Raw genomic sequence first — 25,440 nt, 5'->3', positions numbered from 1 at the left:
ATACATATACACACACACACACTACTGTTCAAAGGTTTGGGGTCACTTGCCTGAAATGTTTCTCATGATCTTACAAATCTTTTGATCTGAAGGCGTACGCTTAAATGTTTGAAATTAGTTTTGTAGACAAAAATATAATTGTGCCACCATATTAATTTATTTCATTACAGAACTACAATTTGAATTAAAAAAATTTTTGAAATGGATGACTTGGACTGAATAATTAAGAAATGAGAACTCCTTCAATACTGTTTAAAAAGCATCTCAGGGTGATTCCTCAAGAAGTTGGTTGAGAAAATGTCAAGAGTACATTTCTTAAATTCTAGGCAAAGTGTGGCCACATTGAAGATGCTAAAATCTAACACTGTGTTATGAGTGTAGGTGAGAAGGAAGGCAGACGAGGGGCGAGGATCTAAACGCAGCGAGACTTTATTTAAATACAAGGGCAACACGAAAAAACACGAACAAAGGAAACATCCACAATGGGAAAAAGTAAAACAAAAACACGGAAGGCATACGAAGAGTTAACAGGCGGGGTAAACATCGACGGGAAAAACGGGAAACAGGCATCCACATACATCAAAGTCCGACAGGTGAATGGAGAAACAAACAGGGTTATATACAACGACACAGGAAGATAACAAACGACATTCAGGTGCGAACAATGACAGAGTGTAGAGGACCGGAAACAATCGTGACGGTGACATGGAAAACATGGGACAGACAACAAGGAAATCGTGACACACTGTTTTATTTATTTTGGATTTTTTAGTCACAACAAAATTCCCATAGTTCCATTTCTATTATTCCATAGTTGTGATGACTTTACTATTATTCTAAAATGTGGAGAAAAGAAATTATAATAAAGAATAAGTAAGTGTTTCAAAACTTTTGACAGGTAGTGTATATACCTGGCCACCAGGAGTCTTACAGTTCTACTGTGTCCAAAATGTAGCATAAATGTAAGTGCAAACATTTAGATTAATTGTGATTTCTGCATAAAAAGTTTGTATAAAGATTTTACGAGCTATATGTGTGTATGGACATTGAGAGAATGAGATCCACTGTGTTTTTAGGTCAAAGAGCACATCTCTATTTTTTGCAAACTGCAGGTAAACCTTTAAGGTAGCAAATAACCACCCTGAAATACAGTACATTATATTGTCAATGAATGAAAGTTGATATCTAAAATGCCAGCCTGATCTCATGAAATTCATGTTAACATGACAAAATTTTAGCAATTCAAAATTTGCTTACAGCATTACAAGTTTGGCTGCAGTTTTCCAGTGAAATGTCCAGCTGGGGGCACCGAAAGTGAGAACATGGTTTCGTATTCAGATGAAGTTTTCAAGATGGATGTTTTTAAAACATACCTCCCTAATGTAAAACTTTTGCCTGAACCTAACCAATAGTGTTTTAAAATATAAATGAGACATAAAAAAAAGACGTCCTTACTTTATCAATGCCTAAACCTAACCATTAGTGTTTTAAAATGCAGAAGCAAAATGTAAAATAAAATTTTCTGAACCAACCACATAATTTTGTGCTGCTTTTATGACTCTGTAATGTCACGTGTCATCTTAAGTTCATGTTTGGACTTGAACTGCAATCTTACGACTCCAACGCCCTATCAGGTGAGCTACCGCACAAGTTAATCATGTTGGAATAAGTGTATATATGTAGGTGGGTCTGTAATACAACATTAAAATGCATAGTTTTTCAAAATATGTGTTAGAGTAAAAGTGTGTCTATATCATAAAATAGCAGGGTCTGAGTAATAGAGAGAAAAATAATTATTTATAAAGTAATTTTCAACAATTAAAGTGATTAGCGTGAACGTGAATACAACACATAATTGTTGTTGCGCCCCTAGTGTTAATTTCACCAGAAACTCTAGGGAATTTTAACTGAAAAAAAATTAATAAAATGTATATAGAAAAGACCTAAAAGATTAAAATGATTACCATTTCACAGCGGAATGAAGCTCCACCTGGATTTTTACCATGATGAATATCAAAGCAAAATCATCATTAATGTGTTCTAATAAATGAAAATATGCCCCTATAATCATAGCTTATTCTGGATTGATATGATAGTGTGGTCTTTTGGAACAAACACTGCATTTACACCAACAATTACCACTGTGATGTGAGGTGTAGGAGTCTGCTTGAAAACACACACACACACACACACACACACACACACACTCACGTTCATACGTTTTCAGAGGTAATCAGGCACTTGTCCCCTGGTCAGGTTGTCAGACAAGGTAAACCAGCATCTAGACCTGCTTAAACCATCTAAGAACAGCAAACCAGTTTAGGCTGGTTTAAGTAGGTTTTTTTTATTTATTTTTAGCAGGGAAATCAACTTTTTTTTAATAGATGGAATCAATTCTAAGAGATGCATTGGACTGACATGATTAGAAATATGTACACTATCTACACCACCATTTATACCGTTATAGTGGCACATGAAGAGAGACTCAATACCAGACTTTCAAACTATAAGAATGTTTAAAAACCTATGGAGTAGACTGGATGAGAGCTATAACTGAGTAGTCTACTCAGAGGGTATAAAACTGAGCCGAAAGAGCAATGAGCAATTCCATTCCCAACAAAAATGAAATATATATTCATATTATGGAATTAGATCAACTGGGTCTCCCTGGATCTAGGTGGTGTAGAAAAAAAAAAACATGGAGGTTAAAACCCTGTAGCTTTCTGCGTCTAGATTGAAGAACTGCAATGCTTTAACTAACTGAATGAATTGGGTAATATTTCAAATGAGTAAGGACAAACAAAATGAATTCCAACAGTCAAACTAAATAAAATAGTGCTTTGGTCTCTGATTTTATGTTTTTTTTTTTTTTTTCAATGCAAACATACTTTCTCTTATCCCATCTTAACCCTTGTGCATTGTTCAAATTCACTACCCTTTCGTTATGTTCGTGGCTGAAAACAGCCACTACTTTAAACTGCTGTAAAAATGTATCAGATAAATATTTTTTTCAATTTTTTTTGCATAAATCTATTAATCAACCTCAGTCCTGTTCAAAACTACTAAAGGTTTAAAAAAAAAAAAAATCAGGATTTTAACTCTTTAATTGCCAAATTCATAAATGATGTCACTGATTTGGGGAAAAAACATACAAAATGACGTATTTTCAATATAAAATGTGATTGTGGACTGGATTTTTTTTTACCTTTTATCACAGTCTTGGACATGTCAAAGATTAGAAACAACATTGGTTTCGATGCATTGTTAGTTCTCTTACGAGAGGTTCTCTCGTATTGCGTAAGCTAGCTTACGCTACTGGAAAGATTCATCTTTTCTGAGATATTGAAGCCAAAAAATTATCCTTAATTTTTGTATCCATTGTCAACGCAGTGCGGCAGCTGCAGACCTTGAGCGGGCTAGCTAGCGAGCTCATAGGTTGCTCTGTGGCAACTGCTGCAGCCTATAGACGAGCTTGGGCTGAACTCGCATCCAATGAGAGGCGCCCGCGCCACTGCATCAAAACCCGCCAAAATGGGCGTGACTAGAGTGCATATAAGCGTAGTTCGTAGGCTGGAACCCTGATTTTCATCTCTTCAGCGAGCTCTCCGCATCGCTGACCTGGAAGCCGCGTCGCCGCTCGAGGGGCATCTAGCAAGCGTGGACAGCGCTAGAAGAAGCCGGCCGCCTCAGCCACCTTCAGCCATCCTGCGAAGCTATGCCATCCGGACGACGTATCCTTTTATTCAGCAAGCTAGTTCTCACAAACTATTCACAAAAGAGTACGAAGCGTCTTTTTCAAGATGCCTCGCCCACTTGCGCCTCATGTCACGCCCTTCTCAGCACAGGAGACCGCCACATCATCTGGCGCCTCTGCCTGGGACTGGGGCACGCAGAGCTCGCCCTCACTGAGGGCGGATGCGATTTCTGCGAGGAGCTACCGATGTCGACCCCGCGGGCTCGACTCGAAGCGGTCAAAGCAGAAACCGCCGCACCGCCTTACCCTCAGTCACAGCAGGAAGAAGCGCCGCCACAAAGGCTGCCGGAAACTGTGGTTGAAGCGACTGCCTCGCCGAGCCTCTCCTCGAAAGCATCGCTCACCCTCCCCGCCTCGCGACGCCGCAGTTGCCGCCGAGCGGCCGCGACTGCTGCCATCTCGGATGACGAGGCGGAGGATAAGGGCCGCTGTTCCATCATGGCTTCGACAGCGAGGAGTGGACAGGCTCCCAAGCCTCCTCCTCGCCCAGGAATCCAGCAGGACCCGCCGGAGTCGAGCGGGAGTTAACACGCCTCCTCACACAGGCCGCCGACCGCCTCGGGCTCGAAAGTGGTCACCGCCCCTGAGCAGGCACCCAACAGACTCGACGGCTGCTTTCTTCAAAGCCATCGCCGCTCTACACCCGCGTCCGGCCGCCCCTTCCTGCCGGAATTACATACGGAGCTTGCAAAGTCGTAGAACGCCCTTTTTCAGCCAGGACCCGCTCCCACGTCTCCACCTCTCTCGGCCGGTGGATGGCGCCACTGAGAGAGGCTACTCCTCCATCCCCCGGTCGAGGACTCGGTAGCAGCACACCTTTGTCCGCCCTCCGCGAGATGGCGCTCCAAGCCTGTGCTCCCGTCTAAGGCCTGCAGAGCGACTTCCGCCTATGTTGGCCGCTACTTATTCCGCCACGGCCAAGCCGCATCTGCTCTGCACTCAATGGCCGCTTTACAGATCCTACAAGCAGACCTTCTTCGGGAGTGGGATGAGAAAGGCAGGCACCCAGAGGCTGTTACTGATCTACTAGGCCGACAGACCTCGCCCTTCAGGCTACCAAAGCTGCAGCCCAAGCTCTAGGGAAGTGCATGGCCTCGCTGACTGTGACCGAGAGACACTTATGGCTAACACTAGCCGACATGGGAGAAGCAGAGCGCTCCACATTCCTCAACGCACCGCTCTCTCCGACCGGTCTCTTCGGCTCCGCGGTGAGTGGCATTGTTGACCGCTTCTCAGAAGTCCAGAAAGCCACCCAAGCCATGAACCTCTTCCTGCCGTGTCGCGCTAGCTCCTCTGCAGGCCGCTCACGTGATCAGCCTCCTGCACGAGCCTCTTCACAGCCTCAGTTCAACAAACTCAGACTTCTCAGTGTCGACAGGGCGGCCGCCTCGATCGCGGCTCAGACAGCCGCCGCGAGACCGCCGCCCCGCGGGCCTCGATTTAAGGTAACGCTGAAACCAGAGCAACCGAGTCTTCCTAACTTTGTTGAACAAACGACGGCTCAGTCCCGCCGCGCCGGACCACCGCCAAAGCTTTGCCCCTGTCAGTCCCCTTCTCTCAGGCTACTACTGTGGTGAATTTAGCAGCCAACAAGCCGGTGACACTGCCCGCTTGCTCAGCACTCAAACGCCGTTTCACGGCGATCCAAATAAATCTTGTAAAGAGCAAACATGTCTTATGTGTAGAAAAAGTGCCCACAATCCAGTGTTCACTTCTGCACACAAGCACTGCATGTCTCGTGTCCCCACCAGAGCACGCCACATAAAGCGGTTACTGAACCGCCGAGCGCTAGAGTCAATAAATGCGCCCACAAATGCGTGCGCGCTGCCATTCTCTGCCCGCTCTGTTACACGGCCAGCAACCATTCCTCTGTGTGTAAGTCCCGTGCCCATGACTATGCTTACGCATCACGTAACAGATGTGACTCTTTCCCCATTCATTCCAATCGGAAGTCACTCACAAAACAGCCTGTTCATGCTGTCTGCGAGCAATCATGCATGAACACACTAAACACGCCACACATTTTGTTCAGCTCTGTGTGCGGCAATCAGAGCTGAATTGGCCATTCACCCTCTAGCGCTACGCTTCAAAGCGTGGGAAGCTATTCCAGGGATATCCAAGTGGGTGTTAAGCACAACACAACAGGGCTATTTGCTACAGTTCAATCGCCGCCCCTCGCTTCAGAGCTGCTCGAAACCACTGTGAACACGGAAGCAGCGTGCATGCTTCGCTCAGAAATAGCAAACCTTCTGTGCAAAAGGGCCATAGAAAAAGTCACCCTCTCTGAGCGAAGTCGGGCTTTACAGCCGTTATTTTCTTGTTCCCAAGAAAGACGGCGGCCTCAGACCCATATTAGATCTCAGGGTTTTGAACAAGGTGCTTGCAAAAAGACCGCTCAAAATGCTTACAATCAGGAAACTCCTCGCGCATGATGCGCCAGGGGACTGGTTTATTTCTCTCGATCTGAAAGATGCATACTTTCAGATTCAGATAAATCCCGTCACAGGCCATTCTTGAGATTCGCCTCGACGGCCAGGTTTATCAATACACCGTCCTTCCGCTCGGCCTGTCCTTAGCACCCGTACTTTCACGAAGTGCATGGATGCGGCGCCGCGACTCCTCGCGGAGTCAGGGTTTGCGAATTCTGAACTATTTGGACGACTGGCTGATTATGGCTCAGTCACATATGGAGCTTCTGTCTCACAGAGCAGTTCTCCTCAGCCATCTGAACAGTTTGGGTCTTGCAGTCAATTGGACCAAGAGCTCACTACAGCCCAGTCAGACCATTTCCTTCCTGGGAATAGAACTAGACTCGCGGGCAATGACGGCTCGCTTATCTACACAGCGCCGACGCCGTGTTCAGTGACTAGCCGCATCTTTTCAGATGAACAGCCTCACGCCTCTGAAGAAATTCCAGAGAGTGCTAGGTTACATGGCCTCAGCCACAGCAGTACTTCAGCTGGGTTTACTGCACATGCGCCGCTTCAGCATTGGCTAAACACCCGCGTCTCGCCGGGCTTGGGCCACAGGCCGCCAGCCCATCAAGGTGACTCAGACCTGCATATCAGCTCTGCAGCCCTGGACAGTGGCCGAATGGTATCAGCGGGGAGTTACAATGGGAGCTGTATCTCGCCGAAAGTCATCTCGACAGACGGCGTCCAACACGGGTTGGGGCGCGGTCCGCGAGGGCTCTCCGGTTTTCGCCTATGGTCAGTTCAGGAAAAGCTCCTTCACATAAATTGTCTGGAAATGATAGCGGTCGAGTACGCCGCGGCGCTTTCTCCCGTCAATCAGGGTCACCACGTCCTGGTCCGCTCGGACAACAGATCTGTGGTATCCTACCTAAACCGCCAGGGCGGTGTCAGATCCAGGAACCTCTTCCATCTGACTAAACGCATACTGAGTTGGTCCCAGTGCCACCTGCGCTCGCTGAGGGCGACGCGACGTGCCAGGCCACCTGAACGACGGCCCGGACAGACTGTCCAGAGACAATATTCCCCCAGGGGAATGGTCCCTGCACGCTCAAACAGTCCAGACGTTATGGCACCTATTCGGTAGAGCAGAGATAGACCTCTTTGCGTCCAAAGAGAACTCTCACTGCCCAATAATTCGCTGAACCCCTGCACGGCCAGTCATGGGGTAAAAACGAGCTGGTCATCCGCTTCCTCAGGGGAGCTAGAAGGATGAACCCCCCGCGCTCTCCATCGGTTCCTATCTGGGATCTTTCTATAGTTCTCGAAACTATGAAAGCCCCCTTTCGAACCACTTCAATCCGTGGATTTGAAATACCTTTCACTCAAAACCGCTTTTCTGACTGCCCTGTCATCAGTCAAACGTGTGGGAGACCTTCACGCTGTCTGTCAGCGCCATGCGTGTCTTGAGTTTGGACCAAGTGACTCCAAGGTCATTTTAAAGCCTAGACACGGCTATGTTCCCAAGGTGATCGGTACTCCTTTCAGAGCACAGGTCATTTCCCTATCGGCGCTGCCAGCACCGGATAGCTGAACGTGACGCCAATCTCCTTTGCCCGGTCAGAGCACTGAGATTGTATACTGCGTGCTCCGCTGCTTTCAGACGCCCGAGCAGCTTTTGCTTTGCTCGAGGGCGCACCAAAGGTCTCGCCGCCTGAAACAGACACTATCTAGATGGATAGTGGACACTATTGCTGCTGCATACGCGTCAAAAGACCTGCCATGCCCGTTGGGCATTAGGGCTCACTCCACTAGAGGCATGGCATCCTCGTGGGCATGGTCCAGCGGGATTTCCATTCACGACATATGTGTGGCAGCGGGATGGACTTCCCCTCCACCTTTGTCAGATTTTACAATATGGAAGTGCCCGCTCTGCAGGCAAAACTACTAGCGGTTTAATACGCTACAGCTCCCTGGTGAGCTGCACTGATGGGACACATTCCACACAGACCGGCACCGCCGCTCTGTCGCTCCCTTCCCACTATGTGCTTATGTATTACACAATCAATGACCCGCATTCTTGCCGGCCAAATATTATTTCCCCACTCATAAGGGCTCCCCGGGTCCCCCTTAATTCCCTGGGGCTCATACAGTGGATGCTTGACGCGACGGCGTTGACAATGGGTTCCCGTAGCGTAAGCTAGCTTACGCAATACGAGAGAACCTCTCGTGAAGAGAACGTATCGGTTACCTAACGTAACCTCGGTTCTCTCTAGATGAGGGAACGAGTATTGCGTAGCCGGCCGTGCTTCGCGCCACGGCGACTTTTCGCTTCAGTCAATGAAAACCAGGGTTCCAGCCTACGAACTACGCTTATATGCACTCTAGTCACGCCCATTTTGGCGGGCTTTGATGCAGTGAGCGCCGGACGCCTCTCATTGGATGCGAAGTTCAGCCCAAGCTCGTCTATAGGCTGCAGCAGTTGCCACAGAGCAACCTATGAGCTCGCTAGCTAGCCCGCTCAAGGTCTGCAGCTGCCGCACTGCGTTGACAATGGATACAAAAATTAAGGATAATTTTTTGGCTTCAATATCTCAGAAAAGATGAATCTTTCCCGTAGCGTAAGCTAGCTTACGCAATACTCGTTCCCTCATCTAGCGAGAACCGAGGTTACGTTAGGTAACCGATACGTTTTTGTGCAGCATCAGATTTTAACTGTTTCTCCCTCATTTACTGTTCGTGGCTGTTTTTGCCCCATTGACTTCCATTATAACCACATTTTTTGATTGCAAAGCCATGACACCATATAATCATGCATTTTTGATTGTTTGTGGTTTTCCCTGTTGGGAAGAGGTAAAATTTGTAATTTTTACTGTTGATAACCACGTGGCACCATTAACCATTTAGATAGGCCTGTGCAAAAAAAAAGCTTAGTTTCTGGCTTTTACATGGAGTTATATGGAGAATAATAGCATATTAAAGTGTGTGTGTGTGTGTGTGTGTGTGTGTGTGTGTGTGTGTGTGTGTGTGTGTGTGTGTGTGTGTGTGTGAGAGAGAGAGAGAGAGGGAGAGAGAGAGAGAGAGAGAGAGAGAGAGAGAGAGAGAGAGTGAGATCTCACCTTGTTGCGTCTGAGAAAATCAAAACATGCACCTCAGCTCTCAGAACTACATGGAGTAAACAAAAACAAAGTGCCTTTTGATGGTGAGAAATGCAGAGTAATCAAAAACAAAGCAAGTGGATTTAAACACTTGCATGCAAGCCTGCTGGTCATTTGATGGTGAGAAGAGCAGCAAGCAACATGAGAAAGGGCTTGACTTGTAGTGAAGTTTTAGAGATGATAATGCAGCCTGACCCCTCCAGCGAGCTGCAGGATATATTGTCTTCTCCCTCTGACACCACAGACTCAGCAGAGTCAGATCCTGATTTGGATGTGGCACCCTCATCATCCTCTCGAGCTTCCACTGAAGGCGAGGAGGATTCAGAGGATCCTGGATCTGGGTGGATTGGAAGAAACGGCGAAGTGTGGTTTTCCACCAACGCGGAGACAACTCCCTTTCTTCAGCCTGCCAGAGGCGTGACTCCAGGGCCGACGCGCTATGCCATCGCAAGGGTCCAGAACATGGATTCTGTGTTTAATCTGTTTTTCACAGAGGAGATGATTGACCTCATTGTCAGCAAAGCAGTGGTGACAGAGGGACCAAAAAAGAAGCCAGAGATAATTGCAGATTACAACCGCTGCAAGGGAGGTGTCGACAATCTAGTCAAGGTATGTGCCATTACATATTTGTTACTACATGCATCCTATTCCTGTTAATTTTTACTTGAATTCATGTGCTTGTTAGAGATAAATTTAGGAGATACTGTTTGTGTTTTGACAATGTTTGCATGATTATTCTCATTGTCATGTGCAGCTTCAAAAATACTTATTATGAAATCTGTACTTATTCTTTTCTTGTTCTTTTATTTTTGTAGGTTGTCGGCACCTACAGCTGCAGAAGGAGGACCAATCGGTGGCCACAGACGTTATTTTTTAATATGCTATTATTCTCCATATAACTCCATGTAAAAGCCAGAAACTAAGCTTTTTTTGCACAGGCCTATCTAAAGGGTTAATGGTGCCACGTGGTTATCAACAGTAAAAATTACAAATTTTACCTCTTCCCAACAGGGAAAACCACAAACAATCAAAAATGCATGATTATATGGTGTCATGGCTTTGCAGTCAAAAAATGTGGTTATAATGGAAGTCAATGGGGCAAAAACAGCCACGAACAGTAAATGAGGGAGAAAAAGTTAAAATCTGATTAACAGATTTTTTAAAAACTAACAATGCATCGAAACCAATGTTGTTTCCAATCTTTGACATGTCCAAGACTGTGATAAAAGGTAAAAAAAAATCCAGTCCACAATCACATTTTATATTGAAAATACGTCATTTTGTGTGTTTTTTCCCCCAAATCAGTGACATCATTTAAGAATTTGGCAATTAAAGAGTTAAAATCCTGATTTTTTTTTTTAAACATTTAGTAGTTTTGAACAGGACTGAGGTTGATTAATAGATTTATGCAAAAAAAATGTGAAAAAAATATTTATCTGATACATTTTTACAGCAGTTTAAAGTAGTGGCTGTTTTCAGCCACGAACATAACAAAAGGGTAGTGAATTTGCCCACAGTGTACTGTTGAGTTTTTTTAAATTTTCCTAAAATATGTGTGAAAATAAGATTTGTCACCAAAAATCATTCCATTTGCTGAAAAACGGAGAAAGTTATGGCCAAATTACGACTCAACAGCACCCCCTAGTGGCTGAAAACATCCCGAACAGCACACAAGGGTTAATATGCGGAGACAACTGTTAGTAAGCCATTTGCAGGTTGATTTCCCAGAAAAGTGTCAACACTGTGGCTCTGTGGTGCTTTCAAACACTGCTCTGTTTGTTTGAGCGTCCCAACCAGCTGGACACACCAACATTGACTCAACCAATGCCATGAGTTTGGGGCAGGACAATCTGTTTCCCCAGTCAATGCCAGTTGGAGGGAGTGCAATTCCGTCTGGTGATGCTATTTGTGCGACTATTACAAACTTCAGTTTCAAACAGCAATTCAGTAACACTTATTAAAATGCAATTAAATATTCTAACTAAACTAATGTAACCAGATTGATGCATACACATGAAGGATGCATACAAATAATAAATGGATGCATCTATCCTTCTACATCACTTCTCTGTCACACACATACATACCGATATTTCCTTGTTGTGCTCTATACCCAGGTGTGCCACTTAAATTCCCTCCCTTAATCACAGAAACCTGACAGCATCCACCACGCTCCAAATGTGTTTCTACCAAAGGAGCTATAAATAGCACCAATCTAGGTCCTCCCTATTTGCATTTATGGGCTCCTAATCACTTTAGACTGTGCTCCCCCTAACACTAGGGATGAGCCCAAAGCCGAATACTTTATTCGGAAAGGCACGAATAATGACTTCAAAACGAATAACCGATTCATCCGAATAATATAAAAAATATTTGTATGAATGATTATCCAAGAGGCACAAGGATAAAGAATAAACATATAAGAAAATAAAAAGAATTTATGAATCTATGCAGCCAGTATTTCTAATGTGTAAACCTTATGAATAAAAAATGCGCACGTTGTGATTTCAGTTCGGATGGGTGCAGTCTCAACTCCGTTTGTGGTCTCTGTTAATTGTGTGCATTTGGAGCTTATCAAGTGCAACATTAACTAAGATAAAACATCATATCCACTTTCCACTTCTTGAAATGTCTTTGTTAATGTATCACACGATTTACACATGATTCCCATGTATTTATTTATAGCCTAAACCTGAGCGCGATGTTAAATTCCTGACCTGAAGTGATGATTTCATGTCAGAGCTCATCTATCCATCTTTTAAAGTTGACCACATTTATATCCACATCAGCGATTCAATTATTAACTGGTTAAGACAAGTTAAAATGCTCCATAAATGTTTAAATGCTCCATAGAGTATTCATCTATTAGGAATATTGCTCCTTATGTAAAATGAAGAAACTGAAACGTCTTTTTTTCCCCTCTCCTTTAAACTGTGCTATCTCTGGTAAGGTGCTATATAAATTTAACATTATTATTATTTAACTAAATAATAGTGTCTTATCGTAAAATAAATCCACATAGATTAACTGGACTTTAACCTGATTGTAGGCTATTTTTATTCATTTTATATTTTTTTAATATTTGAATTTGTATTTATTATTCACTACAAATTTGTGCTTGACATTTCATATATTGCTTGACACATTTAACATAAAAAAATGGCCATTTAATTTAGTTTTGACGCACTTCCGGTTTAAGCCCCATCCACACCCGGTTCTATTCGAATACAGAGACAGATATAGATAATTTTGTCATATGAACAGATGTAGATACAAATACAGATAACGGCTTCCCTGCACACGCCTACCTAATACACACACACACACACACGTACACAATCACATGAGACTTTGAGATTGACATCCTTTTGAAGAATGGCTACTTAATGATCCACTGACTGAACCATCAGGCTAAACTTTGAAAAGCCCTTTCTCTTTGTTCCTAAATGACTGTTAAAGAGGAAATCCATTAGTATGTAGTCCGATCTCTAACAAGCACCCCTTTGTGGCCCTGACTCTTATGGCTCTTCAGACAAATGGGAGTGTGATATGATTTCACAGAGTGAGAGGGTCTTATTTAAGCCTGTAATAGCACAAAACTTTGATCGTGAAGGTCTAAATGGGCAGCAATCAGGAATAAGTCTTAAAAACTATTGCATAGGGGTTAAAAAAGTGATTATGGTGCAAAATACTTCGAAAAATAATAATTTTAATTGCTCAGTATTCAACAATTACAGGCCAATTGCACATATGCGATCTCTAAGCATAGCATTAGAAATTGGCTCTGAACAACTAAATGACTGATAATCTTCGAGAAATTGGATCTTTCAACTACATCATAGCATTTAGACAGCCGCAATCTGAGCATTAAGCAGGTATGAATTACAAGTGGACTTCTTTGTGCAAGCCTTGTTACACTTTTTACACTTTCTTTGGTACCATGTCGAGAACCAGGTCTCTCTGATTCAAATGTTAGTCAGTTTAGGGCATTCTCTGAAAGAGTTTTAACTGGATTAACTAGCGTGCAGATCTTATTCACAGCAGTGCCATCTTTTATTTTTGACTGGAATGAAAATGAGGCTGTGACGGAAAGACTTACACCCTTGTCTACACCGGGCGTGTCCATTGGCGCACCGCAATGCGCGATGCCGCAACGGCTTGAGGCTGTCTACACTGGACGCATCGACACGAAAGTTTTAAATCTAAACTGTTTAATTTGTGTGCGTAGTAGCAGTAGTGTGTGCAGTGCAAAATGGAAAGCGGCAGCAGTTTTTTGTCAGCGTGACAAACACACTGTGACGGACGCGCCTTGATGGACGTGCCACAACGGACGCTTCCAGTGTAGACAGCATCATTGATTATATTGCTATTGCTTTTGGCACGACATGACACGCTGCACACGTCTGGCATAGACAGGGTGTTAGCATCTCTTCGGTGACATGCACTGCATGACACTATCAAAAAACTCCCAACTAATCACGTCTATGACATCTAATTTCCCACAACTCATGTCGTATGGAGTTTTTCGCCTAATTAAATTTCTAGGAAAGATATTTTTCAATGTTTCATCAGCAGAACAATCCAAAAATATTTTAAACAACTGTACAACCATTGAAGAGACTGTATGTCTATTCCTGTCAAAAATCAACGATGGTGCTGCTGTGAAAAAGGTCATTAATTATTGAACAGTATTATAATTTCTAACTCATAAGTATCTTATATCTTACCGAAGCAAGTTATCTGTCTCCTAAGTTATGCTACATGATGACAGAAAGCCGTTATTGAGGAATAAAGACTAATAATTGAATGTTCACTGAAACAAAAAAGAAAAACAACTTGCCAAATACAGTATCATTTATTGTGAATTATGAATTTACGATGGATGTCCTGAAAGGCATAGTTCACCTATAAATGAAAATTGTCATCATTTACTACTCCTCATATTGTTACAAATTTCACTGTAGTATGACCCATTTTTTGTTCAACAAAAAAAAGCAAGTGATATGTTTGGAACAACATGAGGGCGAGTAAACATGAGGGCGAGTTTTCACTTTTGGGTGAACTATTTTGCACGCATAAGTCATACTTTCTACACCTCCAAAAAATATTAAATCCAATATCTATTGAGCTCTAAAGAACATTTAAGAAAACTTGTAAATCATGAATCTTTAGCCTTTTGTGCATATCTTCTGCTTATCTGTATCACTTTGTTAATCAGTTGTTTCTCAAGGACATCCAACATTTTACACTCAAAATCCTCGAATTGAAATTCTCAATCACATGTTCAGTCAGATCAACAAAAGCACATAAAAAGTGCATTTAAAAAAGAAATAAATACTGTAATTAAATTGCTTTAATCTGTTCAACACAATGTCTGTGTACTTTGTATCTCTCTATAAGGTCTGTTTCAAGCAAAGTCACGTCCATGCTTGGATATGTTTGTTCTGTTTTAGTCCTTTTTGTTTCCATATACCAGCTTGCCCTCTACTCAGAGACCCTGGAATGTCACTTCACACAATATACAATACAACATCTTCAGAAATAAACCTGTTTATTACTGTTAAATTCATTCAGTCTTGCTTTAAAGCAGGAATGTAGCCGAAGGTGTCTGTCTGAAGCAGTGAAAGTGATCTGCTGTATTATTTTCTCTTTAGGTGTTCAGTTGTGCACAGCTATTGCATCTTGAGGAGAGGATGTCAGTGGGGGTCCATGAAGAATGGCACACATTGTTCTTGATTTACCATATAGGGTAAGTCATTGATTCAGTGACAAATGATGAGTGCACACATGCAGTCTCCAAGCACAGATTTGGCATTGTCTGTAGCACAGGGGTATCGAGACACTGGTTGTAAATGGGAATGCTAATTACATCACATGATATGGGAGATCTGCAGAGGAGGAAAGTGTGGGCTTCGGCTATTAAAAACAACAGAATAAATTTTCTTTTTTTCACATTAATCAGCCACCATTGTCTCTGTTGTTTTCAGTTACATCGACTGTTTATTCTCCCTATAAAGCAAGTCGATGACATTCATGGATTCTTTGTTATAAGTGTTTTCAATAGACTCAATTCACTTAAATCACTTAAATTCTGATGCATTTATATGCAACATACATCTAATCCACACATACTGTACATGCATATGCAAATATATACAGCATCTTGCAGAAAATGCCCTTTCATTGACCCAATTGTCAGTGAAACTGTCCTCCAATTTCAGACTCCTGTTTTTGAATGAAATGCTCTACTGTGGGTATAATACAGCTGTTTGTTAGGTACAGTCCTCTAATATGATTATACATTTTCATGATTAAACTTCTTGTTTATAGAACTCGTGAATAAAAGCAATATCACATTCACAATCTAGCTGTTGTACGGATGAATCACAGCCATGCTTCAAATCAAGACCACGCCAAGATTAAGATGTTAAAAGTGCAGATGTCAAAATTTATAGTGAAAAAGAAGTTATATTTTGGTCTGTTCTCACACAAAACTGATTGTTTGGCTTCAGAAGACATGGACAAAAGCACTTGATTCTTACAGATTACCTTTATGCTGCCTTTATGACCTTTTTGGAGCTTGAAGGTGCTGGACCCCATGGACTTGCATTGTATGGACATAAATGCATCATAACTCCATCAAAATATCTTTGTTTTTGTACCGCAGAAGAAATAAAGTCATTTGAGTTTGAGACAGCATAAGGGTGAATATAAGATGAGAGAATTCATATTTTGGGGTGAACTACTCCTTCAAGAACATGCCAGCTTTGTTGGGATAAAATATGCTTGCAATCAAAATGGGGGTTTGTGATTGTTCATATTATGCCATATTACTCTAGGTTATTCTCTCAAGAGCTGCTCTGGTAACACTTGTGTGTAAAGGTGTCAAGAGGCACATTTACACCCTATCAATACAGTTGCATAACTGTGATAAACGTAGATTTACAAGTTCTGCATCATTAAAGTTTTACATCCAGTCAGAATATGTCTCCATGTGTCATTAGTTCTGCAGTTCACTCAGAGGGCATGGCCAGAGAAGAAAAGTGACACCAGAAGATGGTTGATGGAGGGGAAAAAAATCAAGCGCTCAATATGGGCAACTTGCCCTGGTGTGGTAAACATGTTCTGTTTAAGAGCAGGTCCCAAAAGCCATGGTCATTCCGACCACCCTTCTCTCACCAAGAGCGCTCAGTGATGGTTTTCTAAGAAAAAGTATATATGGAGGTCAGAGGGGCGAGGCTGCAAAGCCAAGTGAGCCATCACAAGCCAATATCGCCACTCTTGGAAGCCAGCAAGGAGACTGACAGAGAAGGATAGTGATGTGTGGTTTAATAAAACCTGGACCCATTCGAACAATACTGGAGGACTTCCTGTCACTTACAACTGGGTGGAAAAGACCAAGAGTTTTTTGGATCAGGTGGAAAATCTATAGATTATATGACAAAAGCACCTTGTTTCTCAAAGGTAGAATCAGTGATACAATCTAAAATCACTGTAAGGTAAATTTCCAGGACATGAGTTGCCCCATTCTGGCTTTGAATCTGTCTTAAAAGAGAGGTATATAAAAATAAGCATACAGTATAAATGGAAAAATGAATGTATATACTAGTACAAAATGAACCAAAAATACCAAAAATATGCCAAATATGCATAATATAAAGATAATATAATTACAAACTAATAAAAAACAAAATGGGTGGAGGCACCTTTGTTATACTCTTCTCTTTCAGTACTTTGCATATCAGTTTTAGAAATAAATGTAATTTATGAAATATGGAAGTAAAATATTTTGTTTTTAACAGAAACTGATTCTGAAAATTCCATTCAGTGAAAGTCAAAAGTTCAGCAAATCATACTGTAACTGATTCTGAGTATTCCATTTAATGAAAGTCAAAAGTTCAGCTAACTATATTTTGTTAATGTAGCAGCTCTTTGAGCCACAGCTCTTATATAAAATCTTTACTTTGTATTTACTTTGACATCTTTATTAGAATTTCATGGAAAGACATACATCCCATATCCTGTTACTGCCAGCGATCAACATGAAGAATGCTTCTATTACAATGAAAGAAGCTGTATACAATGTTCCAAGCGTGCAAATGTAGACAGCGGGATTGAATATAATGGTACTGTTATGTCCATTAATTTAGTTTTCTACAGTAATTGTTGATATAAAAAGGATGATGAGGTCAATGTGGAAGCAGCAGAGAAGACAGAGAGTGGAGTTAAAGGATGTATGAGTCAGGAAAAAGAAATGAGAAAGTACAAGGAAAGATGAGGCAAGAAAAGGAAAGGTGCAATTAGAGAATCATTTGAGGATGTGAGTCTTATATAGGAAGAGGATATTGAACTCTGGATGCATCAAAAGGACAGTTCACCCATAAATGAATATGATGTCATCATTTACTCACTCTCTTGCTGTTCCAAATCCATATGGATTTCTTTCTTCAGTGGAACACAAAAAAAGAAGATGTAAACATTTACTTGCGACTTTTTCCATACAATGAAAGTGAGGCCACTATTCTACCAAACCTATGCATTTGTGTTCCACAGAAGAAAGAAAGTCAGTCGGGTTTTGGTACAACATGGGTGTGAATAAATGATGACAGAATTTTCAGTTTTGGGTGAAATATGACTTATGAAGTTATTATTATATATAATAAATAAAAAATAAATGTGGGCTGATTTATAGAAACAGAGGGGATTTGAAAAGAGATAAATATTCAAGTTAATTATGCATATATAAGTATTACTTTAACTGTTTGTAAATATTTTTTTTCTGTCATTCTGCCCCTGTGAAGATCTGTGCACCACAACTGGTACATCCTCAGCTGCTTTCTTAAAGCATTCCTAGTGAAGCTCAGTAGTGTTCCATCAACCAAAGTGGCAGAGAAAGTCTCTGTCCACATCCATCGCCATAGCAACCCACCAATCAGCCAATTACAGCTTGAGCTGAGGACTTACCCATTCATCACAAAGTTCTAACCATCACAGGGCATACAAATGAGGCCCTTAAATAAAAATAGTGGATTCTCTGAAGTGCAAATTTCCTTCGGGATTGCATAGTCATCTATAGACATCAGGGACTGCACTTAAAGTGGTATAGAATCTGTTCCGCTTATATGTATTGGTCTTAACACGAGATAAGCATGACTTGGATTTTCTGTGAGTTTCAGCCAGAGGTTAAGGATGAATGAGCAATTACTCAAACATCTGCTGCCACTCTGTTTGCTTTCCAAGCTCTGCCAAAAAAAATGAAATACCTTCTCTATAGCCAACCCCCTCTGCCACCAGCCATTCCCCAATTGGCTCAGGCTGGAGTCACCCAGCTGCTCAATCTGCCTCTGGACAGTCCTGTGGGCCCTGGAAAGAGGAGTCACAGAGCGAGCGCAGTGAACAAGTCTTTGGCTTAGCAGAGGTGCTTCATTACTAAAACAGATTCGGAAGCAGAGACTGACAGCCATTCAACTAAAAGTGAAGAGCAAGGCAGGATCTCGGCTTCTTGCTAAGACTAGGATGGATTGGATTCAATCCTGAGATTAGCTTGAATTGATCAGCCTTATCTCCCTGTCTGATGTGCAGTGAGCTGAGCTCCCACACCTTGCCTGCATTGAGCCAAGAGGCCTTGGGCTCTGTCTAATGCCATCGATTTCTCCTGTTTCTGGGCTCCAAAGTGCCGTTGTAACACCTGAGACCCTACCGGCCACCAGAGGTCGCTAGGAGTTGAGAGATTTTTAGTTTGAAGTTTTGTGTTTACCTTCTTGTGTGGCAAACATGTGGCTCCAATGTGATGACCGTTATGACAGCCAACAACAGCACAAGTTGAGCCTGAATTAACTTACAATGCTGCAAACCAGAGGTGGCGGCAGCCGATTTTGCCGGGGCTTCAGCCCCGAATGTTTTGAGTGTAGCCCCGAATGTATTTTGAAAAGTTGACTGACAAATATGAAACCGGACAATAGGCTATGTAAACCTCCAAAATCATAAGTTGCCTTATTTCATTGTGCTTTGGCTTTGCACATACTGCATACAGCCTGTAAAAATAGACATAGGCATAATCTAGCCTATAGAATAAGTTCCTTTGCTGTCGGTAGCCTATGGGCGACTCCGTTTCTTCCTCTCTGTTGAATATGCAGTAGGTAGGGGAGGAGCTTGCACAGTCGTTGACATCAACTAACGTTACTTAGTGGCGAGTTAACAGCAGTTAGCAGGAAAGACAGCAAAACTTAAGCAAATGAGGCTTTGGGGATTTTTCCCAAAAGAAGTCAGTGGGTAAGAATTCACATTTGTTTTTGTCCTTAAAGTCTGAAGATCATCATCTAGATGGCTTTCACCCACAGTAGGCTAAACCTCAAGAGGTCCACTACTGACTGCCATTACATGTTGTAGCCTCCTTCTGTAGACTGACGCGTCTTGGTAGCTCCTTGTTAGCGCATTCACCTCTCATGCCGGAAACCGCGATTCGAGTCCCGTTCGGAGTGTACTTTTCTTGTTTATCAGGTGTTGTTTTCGCTAAGGATAACCATTAGCATAAAATGTATGTGTGACTTGTTTTGTGATATTAGTTTGTAGTAAATATACACCTTGATTTGATTAAATGGTTTTGAAGAGTGTAGCAAAGATGAGCTACAGACTGAGGAGCAGCAGCAGCAGCTGCACCAGAATCAGGCATGAAACTGGTAACAATTAATCAGTCACTTTACTTTAGAGAAAGTTAAACGTGAAACATTGTTTATCCCAATGATCCTAATGAAAGGATTTTGACAGATGAATTATTCTCATAGAGATGATGAGAATTATATACAGTTCGATGCCATGGTGTGTCAATGAACTTAGACTAAAGTCATTTATGTATTGCTTTAACTTAGGATCTTATACATCATTTTGACTATTTATGTCAAAAAATATAAATTATTTATATTCAATATTTTTTTACCTCACTTTACTCACTATAACATATCTCTTTTGTGATGACTTTATTGTAATGTACATGAAAATTCAAGAATCATTATAGAACTTATGGCAATCCCACTGATCTGCTCTTCCCAATACATTTACTTCAATGGTATTGGTCTACAATTTGAAATATGTAGCACTATATGAATTAGTTATGTGAAGCTGATTTGCAATAAGTTATGTGCTGTATCTGTTCTTTTGCATCACAGATGATTCGAGGAGGAGAGAGGATGAGTTAGTCGAGGATAGTACTAGAGTGGAAGATTTAGGAACTGTAGAAACAGGCCCAGCCAGAGCAAAACTCAAAGAATACCCTGTCACCAGCTTTGGACTACAGAGAATTGGTTGCTAGTGTGAAAATAAAATTGTCTGGGCTAAGCCCCGGATGTCCTTCAATGCTGGAAACGCCTCTGCTGCTAACACTAAAAATACTGTGCATTGCTTCATATGGAGATCGGAACAAGAAAACAGTCCGGCGGCGATCAGAATCATCACAGTTTCACTTAGAGGTTGTTTGGTCAGGTGAACTGTAGATAGTCTTAACCCATTTGAACATTCTGTCAATGAAAGTCTATGAGATTGCCAGATTTTTATAAACTGCTGTGCGAAAACAGTAACAGTTATAAAATATATCACACTATTCCACAACAGTCTGATGGTCTGTACCAAGTTTGTTGGGTGTAGCTTGAAAGCTCTAAATGGAGTTAGTGATTAAAAAAGGGTTTAGGGATTAAAAAATTAAAAAAGGCTTTTAGAATAACAGCGTTGACTTTGTCAAGACAACATTATAAATGGAGAAAGAGATTTTACATAAAATATAGGGGCTTAACCACATTTCAAATGTATCTGTAGTTCCTATGCGTATGCAAGTAAATCCATAGAAAGAAAGCCCCACAGGTATCAGCCAACAGTGTAAAGTGTCTTCATGTCTGGCTCTGCTCTAGGCACGTCTGAATTACCTTTTTGGATTTTACATACAGTGATTGAAAGACCCCACTGTTTCCCACCGGGAGCATTTCACATTCCAATCAGAAGTTCATTCAGACTCCTCTTTTACCATTGACCACCAACACCCCACCAACTGGGAGAATGCCAGAGTTCTGCATGCATCTGTATTTGCATGGAAACCACATCCATCGAGCAGGAGGTAACAAGCAGGGAGAACAGAATCAAAAGAGACGGTGAATATCTCTGCAAGCCACTCACCAAGAGGTAATCAGTGAGCAGCTCTTTTTTTCACATTCAAATGTATTTGTTGATATGCTAGAGAGTGCTTGAAATCAAGCTGTCTTAAGAGTCTCTCTCTAAAACTATCTGTCTCTTCTCAAAAAGAGAAGCACATTTGAAGATATTTTTAGGGTATGATGCACATGCTTGATTTACAAGTATTTTACTAGGAACAAGTACAGACATATGTGTTCAAACAAAACATTTATCTTATATCCCTATATATGCTTTTGCATGCTTCAAATCCTGTGTATTTACTGTTGTTAAAAGCAAACATCCTTCACTTATGGGTTTTTATCATCCAATGTGGGCCTTTTTCTTATTTAATTTTAGTGAAAGTATATTTATATTTACATCAATTTCCCTGGCCTGTACACTTGCATAAAACGGTCTCATTATTTTTGTACACTAGTCGAGCATTAAAGTGATACATTTTAATACTCATTTTAGTTTCTAGTCTTTTTTAACTACTGCACTATAAATCAAAATAAAATTATTTTAGGTAATCTACAGTAAACAATATGCCTCTTGTGGGAACTTCTAGTGTAATGTTGGCCTCAGTCAGCATTTGCTTTTTTTATCGAATGGCAAAAAGATGCAATAAAAGTGAATGGTAATGGAATAGACCGAAGCTAACGTTTTCATCTCTTTTTGTGCTCCACAGAACAAAGAAAGTTATACAGGTTTGAAGCATTATGATGGTGAGTAAATGATGACTGAATTTTCATTTTTGGCCATAATATCCCTTAAAGTCAAAAGTAAAGTTCGAGTAATACAGTTAGTGTGCAGTTCTTAGCAGTGTTCGAATTGAGTCTGAGATCAACTTACACTAACTTTAAATTGTGGTCACTGTGGCTGAGATGCATAGTGTATAAGAGCTATAACAAAGACATAGCTCATTTATAAATGATTTAAGTTGTCTTAATGAATTGTTTTTTCTTTCTATTATCACTAGCATTTTTTAGCATGGATTGCATATTTAATGATTATTGAGGGAGGGCTGCTCGTCACAGATGCAGCATAACAAATGGACAAAGATAATGACTTAACTGATTGATTGTGAGCAACAAGTAGTGTTAGATAAATACCTGCAAAACTATGTGCGTATTAACTGCATGCATATTAAAGTCACTCAGTCAGCATCTGTAAGTTCCTTTAGAATACAGGTTTTAGAATTTTCCAATATAAAAATATAATTTGTATTATTTGTGAAAACTGGAACAGATAATGTTCAGTGTTGCATGTTGCATTGTGCCACCCAAAACATAAAAAAATCTAGTTTTATGTTTATAGTATACTATTATTTATGAGACACCAGGGGACCCCCAATACAATATTCTTATGAGGGTAGAGCCCGAAGCCATTTGTTTTGAGAATAATGGCTGGCTGATGAAGTTATTGGCTGGCTAGCCGGCTCAGCCAAAACCTAAATGGCTGCTGCAGTCGCCAAACTTTTCATAGCTGCAAATGGCTGAAGCTGCCACTTCATGTCTACAGATGTCTATGTTATACTGATTTACTAGATCTCAATATTTCCAAGCAATGCATGGCTTTTACACTTAATATAAACACACACTGTTATCAGTATTATTTTGGACAAAGTTTTGCACATTTCACTTCAATGTACACTGAAACATGCGTCGTGAATTAGCAATGTGGAAACGGTGGTTTGTTACTGCAGTAATATCACGTTCAGTGCTATAAATCTCTCCGTTCCAGAATATTTGGTTCATAACATAAATCTTTGATTCAGGTGTTTGTGCAACCGTGCCCTGAAGATTTAACAAAAGTCTGGGTAGGCCTAAGTTAAAAAAAAAAAGTAAGTAGGAATTAGGAAAGTATGTGAGAAGTGAGATCAAAATTACCTTGCTTGCTTCTTTCCGCCATTTCACCTCAGTGCGAGAAAAAAATGCATCGCTTCTTCTGTACGGAAAACGAGCAATTTTAATTGGTCGTCAATTCACTGTGAGTCTGTGTATCGTAGCAACGAGCACAAGACTGTGCTGTTATGAATCCAGTGGGAAAATATATCTTGTGTATTGTTTATATATTTCGTGTGTGTATGTCTCTATGTGATAGAATTATTATTTGATGCAAATAATTCTAGCCGGCTCAGCCAAACTTTATCAGATGGCGGCTCAATTTGGCTTACGAAATTATTTGCTGGTGGCGGCTGAAATTTTAAATGGCGCAAATGGCGGCGGCTTCGGGGTCTATATGAGGGGTCCCTTAACTCTGCACAACAACTTACCCTGCAGTAATGTTGAAGTCAAGAGACTAAAACGAAACCACAAAGTGGAAGAATGCAATAATAATACATGTCGCTACATTAGTTGAAAAGAAGAAGTGTTTGGTTCTGTTAGCATGAGTAATCAGGGATCATGGCTGGTACCTTTTTTAGCTTAATCAAGGTGAGTTGCACTTTCATTGTAACTGATGGGTATTTTTGTGATTGTGAGATTGCCAGTAAATGGTGTTGTTTTTTTAAATGGGGAGAACTAGATTGCCCCTAGGAAGCAATAGATTGCAGTGACTAGTGAGAGTATGCCATGATGTAGTCCCCTTAAGTGTCACTTCAGCTACCTTTAGCCAACAGATGGGGCTAGAATAATCACAGCTTTCCTATAATAAGGCTATAAACATCTGGTTTTAAAGCTATGGGATTGAGCAGCACTCTTGAGTAATTTTGCTAGAAGAGGAGCTTTGAATTAAAGGGGGGAAAAGTGTGCCCTGCAGTTTGAAATAATTTTACATGGCAAAAAAATATATTCATTTTATTTTATTGCATTTTGCAGACAATTATGCATTTAGAAGATGCTTTTACCAAAAACAACTTACAGTGCCATTCAAGAAATGCTATTCATAAGTAGGCTATGTGGAGGAATCAAACAACAGCCTTGACATAGCTAGTGACATGCTGTACTATTCAAGCTCTTGGGAGATTATGTTTTCATTAGGCTTGACAGACACACCACAAACATAATTCACCTTAGTTGGTCAGTGGCAATGGTCAAAATAGTCTTTATTTAAAAAATAAATAAATAAATAAAAGAGTATAAAGGTATAACTTGTACTAGTCCCAATGCACATACCTGAAGAACTCCATGAAAGAAAATCCATAGCCATGCTGTTCAGCAATCCCAGCGCACACCACATTAGCAGATGCTCCAATCAGTGTCCCATTTCCTTTGGGAATACAGAGGGATGAGAAAAATGAATGACTAGCTTGAATAACTCTGATAACCTGAATAAACACAGACACACTTATATATTTAATATAAACACTGTTTGCCTTGTGAATTTTTTTCATATATATACTCCAATCACTCTTGTCTGCCTTGAGAGAGAAGTCTGGGAATTTGAAAATGTTTAACTAGATCGGTGTGTTCTCTACAAACACAGTGCTACACAAATTCAGATCTTTATAAATGAATATTAAAATTGATTTGGCGCTAACGTGCAAGGCATATTTTGTTATGCTGATTGCAATTTAAAGTTCTCCACTGTGCAATCACTCCTTTAAAGTTTCAGCAATGAAATGACCTTCAGCCATAAATTGCAGAGGTGATTTGGCAAGCGTTTCTTTTGTAGTATCGGCATTAGTAATGCATAGCATGGAGAAAGAACTTCTGTCCCAACTCGAATCAAAGGAATGATAGCTTTCTGATGAAGGACTGAGGACGCCACTTCATCAATAGCATGTCTAGAAAATGTACTCTGGAGCATCTAGACAATTTCTACCACTCATCCAAGTGGCTTCATCAGATGTAGAATGGTGGAGATTTGCGGAAATGTTCTCATCTCACGCCTCAATGTCACAAAACTTGCAAAACAGGGACAAAGTGTCAGGGTGAAATAGTGTAAATGGATGATATTCTTTATTGCACTTGAGTACACCAACTGCATTGCTTTGATTTTGTTTTGAAGTATGATC

At 41.1% G+C, this 25,440-nt stretch overlaps 1 protein-coding gene across 1 annotated transcript in view; it reads right to left on the bottom strand.

Annotated features, from left to right (window-relative positions):
* Positions 1-25,440, bottom strand: part of oca2 (oculocutaneous albinism II) — a 146,324-nt gene that overhangs the window by 7,486 nt on the left and 113,398 nt on the right. Inside the window, exon 23 of the mRNA XM_052141138.1 lies at positions 24,599-24,692. Coding sequence (XP_051997098.1) covers positions 24,599-24,692 — 94 coding nt within the window. The remainder of the gene's footprint in view (positions 1-24,598; positions 24,693-25,440) is intronic.

Source organism: Xyrauchen texanus, chromosome 13 (genome assembly GCF_025860055.1).
Source record: "Xyrauchen texanus isolate HMW12.3.18 chromosome 13, RBS_HiC_50CHRs, whole genome shotgun sequence".
NCBI classification, from domain to species: Eukaryota; Metazoa; Chordata; class Actinopteri; order Cypriniformes; family Catostomidae; genus Xyrauchen; species Xyrauchen texanus.
The sequence above is the reverse complement of the archived record's forward strand: the minus strand, read 5'-3'. Positions and strand labels throughout refer to the sequence as shown.